The sequence below is a fragment of the Homalodisca vitripennis genome, unplaced genomic scaffold (genome assembly GCF_021130785.1).
Source record: "Homalodisca vitripennis isolate AUS2020 unplaced genomic scaffold, UT_GWSS_2.1 ScUCBcl_4320;HRSCAF=10440, whole genome shotgun sequence".
NCBI lineage: Eukaryota > Metazoa > Arthropoda > Insecta > Hemiptera > Cicadellidae > Homalodisca > Homalodisca vitripennis.
Window position 1 is genome coordinate 23,544 of NW_025780426.1, and position 8,747 is coordinate 32,290.

The following is an 8,747-nucleotide window of genomic DNA, read 5'->3' on the forward strand; positions in this document are numbered from 1 at the left end:
AGATTTATACTGTGACGGTCGCCAGTTCTTATCAACATTTATGTCAAGAGTTGTCGTACAGACGGTCCAAACATACAGAAGGACGTGCAATTCTGACCTTTTTACCTCAAAATAAATAGAGTTCTTTCTTTGTAACAGTTAAAAAGTCTCTAAATCCTTTGTATCAAGAAATCTTGCAAAGACGAGCAAATGGACAGACAAACTGAGCAACAGACGTACTTACTTTGACCTTTTGACCTCTAAATCAATAGGTTTCCTCCTTGGACTATGTTTCAAACATCGAGGAATTTTCTATCGAGAATTATCGTACATACGGACGGAAGGACAGTGACACCCCTGACGGAGGGTCATATAAGGACCCCTGTTCCTGTCCATAATAACGAAAGCTGCTTTTGGTACAAGATGATGGTATAATCATTATCTACATAGCTTTAATATTTTGATTTTGGTAGTTTAGATGAAATTACTCAATGTGAAGTATCGACTGAAACACATGTTACTGGTACCTATTACTATTTGTAAAGGTATCTCTTTTATACGTGACTGAACTTACACGTGTACTCTCTTTCGGAGCTGCTCTAGTCGTTTTATTATTTCTGTCTTTAGCCTACTCTTACGTCGACTCTGGATGAAAATTTCACTTAATTAAAATTGACAAGTGGCTTCTCCAAAGAGAAATATATAATATCCAGCTGATGTTACAAACCGTGATACGATATTTTTATTAATGGAGGAGGTTCCTTGTTTTAAATATTAGTGATTCAATACGTTACAAAAATTTGTTGTCAAAAATAACAGAGAGAGTAGGTGCGAAATTTGATCCTGATGTGTATTTACATTTTCCAGTATGTTGTTTTGTAGCATGTTTACCGTTTGATGAAATTAACGTGTGTGGTACATAATTCTTTATGATAAATCATTTTTAGCCTTAATCATAGCATCCTTTTTATCATGCGTCGTAATACCTTGTGTTCTATTTTGTATTTTAATTCCTGTGTTTCTTATAATGAATTGTATGCAAAATCTTTTAACTATTTACTAAATAATATTGTTTTGGTGAATACGGATATATATCTAAAAAGTTAAAATACGTAAAATACAATTAGATTGACTCTGTAGTCAAGCATTTTTCGTTTAATCTGACGTGCTGAGTCTGCAGATATTTTTTTTACTTAAAATCACATTTTCTGTAGCCTTTAAATATTATATAACTTTGTATAAAATTTAATTTTGAAATTAAAATAATGTTCTACTTAATCTTGGTTAAATGTTATTATTTAATAAATACATTTTTAGAATACTCATGCCAAGGTAAAAAACCTCACTTATTCCATACTCTATAAGGACTGAGTACTTTGAATCTTAAACAAATTTATTTACATTTTACAAGCAGGAAATAACCAGCTTCAGTAGTTCTTTGATGTATTTATATACTTCCTAAGCAGAAAATGAAGTACTGTGGTATTCAATTTACTGCGTGAAACTATGGGTTTAATTGGAACCGTTGACATTGTGGTTTATTTGTTTGTTTATAATGGTGAACGTGGTTGGAAGCTCCACCACTGGATTTCCGCTCAGTTGTTATATATAGTTCAGTTTTTACTCTCCAATGACACGACAAAACTGCCAACAAGATACAGTACAACTCTCGACCCCTAACGACTGTTTAATGTGTGACAAGTTTCAACAGACTTAGCCAAACTGTCGAGCTAATCCTACATTTGCTGGTTCAACAAGTTACGGGATTGCTTATCTAAATCAGGAATTGAATTGAAATATCAAATCCAGTTCTGGTTGGTACGGTCGAGACAATATGCCAAAAGATGTACATTTATGGTCAATTTAATTTTGTACAGTAATAGATGTTTTGTGCCATAGTTTATTTTTCCTCGTTTTCCCTACCAAGGAAATATATATACATACACAGGTCTTAGAAATATATTTCTATCAAAAGATAAACTTAGGTGGGTTTTATAACAATCTTTAAATTTATGGTAAATCTAGACAGTAACTTTGGTTTTGATATCTATATTACAGTACTCACCAAAGACTGTATACTATTCAATATTTTCTAAAATGTACAGTTAAAACTAGATTTTTACCAAAACTTTTACTTTTCTTATCTGAATATTTTCTTACTCTGAGCTAGGCAGTGGTTTATGTAAAGAGTTCTGCTATTAAACTTACTCTATGCTTAAAAACTGTAAATCTAAAGAAATTTAAAATAATGTTTAAATTAATGAACATAAAACAATGTTTAAGTGGAATAATTGATTATATTTAACAGGCTCTTTCAATCCACAGTATTATATACAAACTATTTCTTTTTATATTTACGTTATTTTTACCTCAGAAATTACGATATTTTAATAGTTATTCTGATATTCGGTGCGTAGATGAACCCAACAAATCAGAAATTATTATAATCGGTAAAGCCGTTATTGAGTTATAAGGCATAGGAAACTAGACATTGTTTTATGTATATAGAAGATAAATGATCCTGGGATTAAATACGTGCTATAAATCGTATATCAGCATATATTTGAGACTTTTACCTTAGAACGATGTCAGGTGGTTGAGCGGCAATAATACGAACGCTGGGTGAACATTAACCTGTTGGACAAGGAAAGCTGATAGTACACATTTTCCCTTGCTGGGCAGATCTGTTTAAGGGTAGACGAGACGGGACCTAAAGGAGAAAATTGAATCCTGAAGTACCAGACTCAACCACACAAGTTTCAGATAAACAAATATTCTTTTGTTTTAAGTATCATTCGTTTGAGAATTTTACGGTATAATCTGTTTTTACAATGGATATCAACACTGGAATATTTTGCAATTCTTTTGAATACCAGTAACACAACATAATAAACCCGTTTTCATGCTAAGTGTGATTTTCACATAACCTACTAATGTATCGTTACAAAACGTTGTGAATTTTCATTACAAAATACAGACACTATTGTAGGATCGTGTCTGTATTTGAAATTAAATCTAACTGTTTATTACCAGATAAAGTAATAATTTTTTTTAAAAGCATAAATATATGTGTATATATAATTGAATAGCAACTGGCATATAAGTATTATACATTTTTGATTTTATAAAATAACTAGAGGTCCGTGCGGTGTCGCATATTGCCGTTCGAACTACGGATTAGCAGTAACACTTACTTTGGTGTCGACTGTCCACAACAAAATTTCTTAAATGTGTGATAGTCAGCAGCAATCACCCTAATTTTACAACTATACCAGGGCCGTCATCTCGTTTAATTCAAATATGGATATTATAAAGCCCTATTACATTCATCATTGTAAGCGACGTATATCAATCCTTGGTATCCAGTATAGATGATGAGTGTTGAAATCGTAACGATCGAATTCACGAAATTGATATCGTGTTTCTTTTGCGAGACTCCTATTTAATTATTACAACGTGATTAAATCTCTTGAAGATCGTATGTGTAAAAAAGAATATCAGACTTTATTGGAAATATTACTGATTAAAACTCATGAATAATTGCTATCTGCGGGTATTTGGCGTTTATATGTGTATAGGTAGATGAAAACAGTTTTGGAACTATTGTAAATTTTTTCATGTTTTTATTTTAAAAGTAAACAAATGTTACATTTTAAAACATTTTAACACAATAATTAAAAAAATAACATGAGCTTCTAGAATACTGCAATGTTAAAGACAGATTTTTTGCTAATTCTAACACAAAGAAAAGACCTAGAATGGATGTTCAGCAAAATATGAAATAAATAACTTGAAAACAATACTTTCCGCAATTACGTGAACTTAAATGTATTCCGTTATAGTCCGATATTCATATCACACTTTACTGTTACTGTCACTACTCACTTTACTTATATTTTCATCAAACACGAAACTACTGGGAAACAGTTAAACGATAAAACTTTGTTATCTCCCAATTTCAAACTCTGTAAGAGCAACGACACTGTAAGTTGTAGCGAGCTCGGAGTATTTCGTAACTTTGTTACCCAACTACAGAACTACTACTCTTTCACAAGCGGGTCGCTTGCAGTAGTATCCTGCATCGGACAAATGACACTAGTTTATAGAATAAGCGAGTTTCAAACTCTGTCAGAGCGACGACACTGCAAGTTTAGGTGAGCTCTGGGTATTCAATACAATACAATACAATACAATACAAATATCTTTATTAGACAGCTTTAAGCTAAGAATCGTGTCATAGTTTTACAAATAAGTTTTATAGTCTTTCGCTGGCACGCTGGTAGAACTCTTCTAGGTCATACGGAGGGTCTCTAAGCAGCCAATTTCGAAGTCTTGTTATGAGAGTGTTGGGTTTCTGTTCTTTATCTCCTGCGGCAGTCGATTGAAAAGCCTTGCTCATGCATATGTGGGCTTTTCGGAGTAGAGAGTCGTCCTATGGTACGGTAGGTTTGAAGTCCAGAGCGTTCCGAGTCCCGTAATTGTTGTTGCTGTCATGCCTCCTTGGTACCAGTTTTTGGGCATGCAGGATCACCTCCAGGATGAAGATTGAAGGGACAGTCAGGACATGGAGATCTCTAAAGGCGTCCCTGCAGCTTTCTCTTGGCTTTAGTCCAGCCAGGATCCGTACCGTCCACTTCTGAAGTGTGAAGACACTCTGCACGTCAATTGCTCGCGGCCGCTCAAATAGCTGCTGAACCAGTCAAGCACTGTGCCCGAACGGCCCAATCCTTTGAGTTTTGCCAGGACCTGGTCGTGATCAAGGACATAAAATGCTTTGCTGAGGTCTAGGAAGGTGTTGACCACTGTCCTTTCACTATCGATATGATCAGCTATGAAGTCAACAGCGTCATTTAGAGCTGTCATTGTTGATCTTCCAGGAAAAAATCCCTGCTGTCCCTCAAAGCTGAAGTTTATCTCTTCCAGGTAGGCCATCAGTCTAGCTAACACGACTCTTTAAAGTACCTTGGAGAAGGTAGGTACAAGGGAGATCGGTCTGAAGTTGCCAATGTCGTGTTTGCTGCCTTTCTTGTGAAACTTTGGCGATCTTCATTTTTGCTGGGAATATTCCTTGGCCAAGAGACTTGTTAATGATGGATGTCAGTGATCTTCTCAGCTCGCCTTCACAAAACTTCAATACCCTGGAAGAAACCTCGTCTATGCCCGCTGAAGGAGATGGCTTCATGGATTTTATTATTGATCTGGACTTCGTTTTTCAGTTACTGGTGGGAAGAGTGTGAGATTGGCCTCTTGGTTTTGCTGAGTTGGTGGAGTCCAATTTTGAAGTCCATTCGTAGATTTCAAAGTATCCTCCCCCAATTTTGATGAAGAATTAAAGCTCTCGACGATGTAGGTGATGTCTGAGACAGGTCCATTGGTTGTATCCAGTATCCATTCCGTTTCAACCTGTTTCTTTTTTTGAGATCTCTCGGAATTGATCACTCTCCATACAGCTTTGTTTTTTGTTTGAAGGCTCTGCCATCACGTTTTCGTTGGCTTGCTGTCTCAGTTGTCTTAGTATGAGGTCGTAGTCCTTCTTCTTACGTACAGCATCAGCTTTGTCTTCTTGTCTTCCAATTAGAATGTATCTATCTTGGGCCTCGACAAACTTCTTTTTCAGATTGTGGGCTTCAGCGTTGAATATTGCTGATTTGCAATTCGCAGGTCTTGATCGAGTCCTTTTGTATGGACATGCATAATCAAGCGATTTAGTTACCGTTCTAAGGAACTTTGAGTAAGCAGTTTCTGTATTTTCTTCCTGGATGATCTCGTCCCAAGATTGGTTCTGGACTGTGTTTTGTTTTAGTGAGTTCATATTTTCCTGACTGAAATGTTGACAAGTGATTTGAGGTAGGGTTTTGATTTCTGACAGGATATTTAGGGGTGGTTAGTTGACCTGTGTGATCGGACAGATGCGTTTTTTAGTACCTCCATTGAAAGCTGATCATCGTCCAAGTTGGTGCACACCATATCAATTGAAGATCGAGATGTGGTGGTGATCTTTGTAGCGGGCAGAGAGAATCTGTGCATTCCGAAGAGTGCCAAGAGTTCGTTTAGAGCCAGGTAGTGTTTGAGTTGCAGCCACTATCGACGTTGAAGTATCCAACGACGCAGACAGCATCATATCTTGAGGGCAGCAGCTCGAGGCCTTGAGAAACGATGTTTAAGGCTTCCTCCAAAGGAGCATATGGTGGTATGTATACACCAAAAATGTATAAGGATTTTGCTTTTCTAATAGAGATCTTGGTTGCTGCAACTTCGCATATCAGCTCCTGGCTGAGTGTGAGCGCGTTAATTTTTTCCAGTTGGCTCCCAAAAAGAATCACGAGCAAAGATTGCAACTCCCCCTTTGCGAGGGAACTCTCTGCTATAGGATGTGACGAGTCTGTACGTTATGAGGTTGACATTAGAGATGGAGTTGTCATTCAGTCTATGATCAGTTAAGACAGCAATATCGGGCCTTATACTATCCAGGTTATGGTTTTAGACGCTCGATTTTCTTTCCCAATTCGGTCGACGTTTAGTTGGAATACCGTGACTTTTTTGTCTTTTGTAACTTTGTTAAGCAACTACAGAACTACTACTCTTTCACAGGCTAGTTGCTTGAAATAGTATCCTTCATCGGACAAATAACACTAGTTCGTAGAATAAGTGAATTTCAAACTCTGTCAGAGCGACGACACTGTAAGTTGAGGTGAGCTCTGGGTATTTCGTAACTTTGTTAAAAACAACAGAACTACTACTCTTTTACAAGCGGGTCGCTTGCAGTAGCATCTGCATCGGACAAATAACACTAGTTTTGCTGAATAAGTGAAGTACAAACTTTTGAGTTTGATTTTTATGTTGAAACCAATAATCTTGAATGTTCCTGAAGTGTATGAGAAGACTGCCTGATAATGTTTTGTAAATGATTTTCTTTCTCCCTCACAAGACATATACAGGAAATAATAATATAATAGTAAAGTTATTAACATTGTATTCACTAGAATCATCTGTCTTAAGACCTCATGTATATCAAATGTGGTTTTTGGGAACCTTTATGTTATGTGAGTTTTACTTGAGTTAGCAAAAGTCATGACCAAAAGAACAAGCCGACTTCATAAAGATTTGATTTTTCGTTGCTCAAGTAGCGATATATATATATATATATATATATATATATATATATATATATATATTATTTAAACTAACAAAGCAATAGAGAAGCAAATACGTATCTAATTCTCACATAATTTATTAATAAATTCACAGTTTGATGAGGAAATAGTTTGTCTGGCTTCAGGAACTTAATGTTTGTCTCGCCGTCACAGCACGTGTTCCCATCGGCTCATGTCATCTTGCCTGCTTTATTTTGTAGGCGCCACCTAGGATTAGGAACTGATTTTATATCTTTGCCATTAGACAATGATATCAGTAGCTCACTCAACATAACCGATCTACCGGCTTAACAAGGTCTAGCTTGCACTAAACGTTTCAATTTACAGCTTGGTAACTATATTCTGTCTTGCTGCAAGAGGCCAATGCCTACTTCGGGCAGTCTGGGCACGTGTTCCCCTCGGCTCCTGTCATATTTCTTCCTTTATTTACAGCCACAAATTTAAGCCAGGGAATTGATCTTATATCTTTGACATTAGACAGTGATATCACTAGCTCACTGAACATTAACAATCCACACCGGCTAAAACAAGATCTAGCTTGCACTGAACAAGTTTACATTTACAGTTTGGTAAATATAGTCTGTCTTGGTGCAAGAGGCCAATGCCTACTTCGCACAGTCTGGGCACGTGTTTTTTTTTAAATTTTATATAAAAAATTATTAAGCATTTGTTACCTAAATAATTTAAATTCGCCTAAATCAGTCGTACAACAACTCTAAACAGCTTTCATATTTAAATAAAACTTAAAAACAAAGTTTAAAAAAAAACTACTTGTTTTTGTTTAATTTATAATGGAAATTGATTTAGAAATTGCAAGTTATCAAATATCGATTTTATCTTAATCCTCGTTTTATTCTAATATACATTATTAATGAAAAAAGTATTTGAAAATAGCTTAACTGAAGTTAGTAGTATCGTTTTTTTTAGTCTCAATATTACAACAAAATTCTCAATCGAATAAAACATCTTAAAAATAAATTTTTTTTAAAAACAACATCACAGTTTCGGATCACAGTATTATGAATTCCGGATATCCTTATTATACCGCGAGAAAGCTTAAAAACACGTAATTTCTTTGATTGTACAGTATTCGTTTAACAAGAGAAAACTTGAAGTAATGAAAATGTGAACGCCTGGACTGAGAGCCTCGAATAGCTCAGGTAGTAGACAGTTGTTCGGTAACAATCAAAGTTACGTGCCGCAACTCTAGCTTCGGGTCACAGGACTTGGACTGATTTGGACAGCATACCTGGTTCGAATGAATTATTTATCTCATGTGTAGGAATAACTAATTCAATAAAAGGTTATATACATTACATGAAGTAGTATTGTAAGTGTGATAAAAACTTCCAGTTGCTTTAAAACTAATCATTTTAGTATTTGGAGATTAAATTTCGAGTTACGTGATTTTCATACGGTACACATATTTTGTAGAATTTTCTTACAAAAGTTGAAAATATACATTTATATCTTTTTAAAACTAAATATTTTATGCGATAGTTGGGTTTTAGCTTTAGATAAAATTCCTGTTAATGCACCGTCTGAAATACGACGTTGTCGCAGGCTTGTATACCGATATCTGGAGTCATGTTCCTTCGAGTAGATAAAAAAGTA

The 8,747-nt window shown here is 35.4% G+C and overlaps 1 protein-coding gene across 1 annotated transcript; it reads right to left on the minus strand.

The window, feature by feature from the left end:
- Positions 1-4,584: 4,584 nt before the first annotated feature.
- On the minus strand, positions 4,585-4,911 carry LOC124372897. Its single transcript, XM_046831307.1, has one exon. The coding sequence runs from the start codon at positions 4,909-4,911 to the stop codon at positions 4,585-4,587; it is 327 nt and encodes a 108-aa protein (XP_046687263.1).
- Between the last annotated feature and the right edge of the window lie 3,836 nt (positions 4,912-8,747).

Coding starts and splice junctions, on each gene's coding strand:
- LOC124372897 (XM_046831307.1), bottom strand. CDS start 4,911: ATGGCCTACCTGGAAGAGATAAACTTCAGCTTTGAGGGACAGCAGGGA.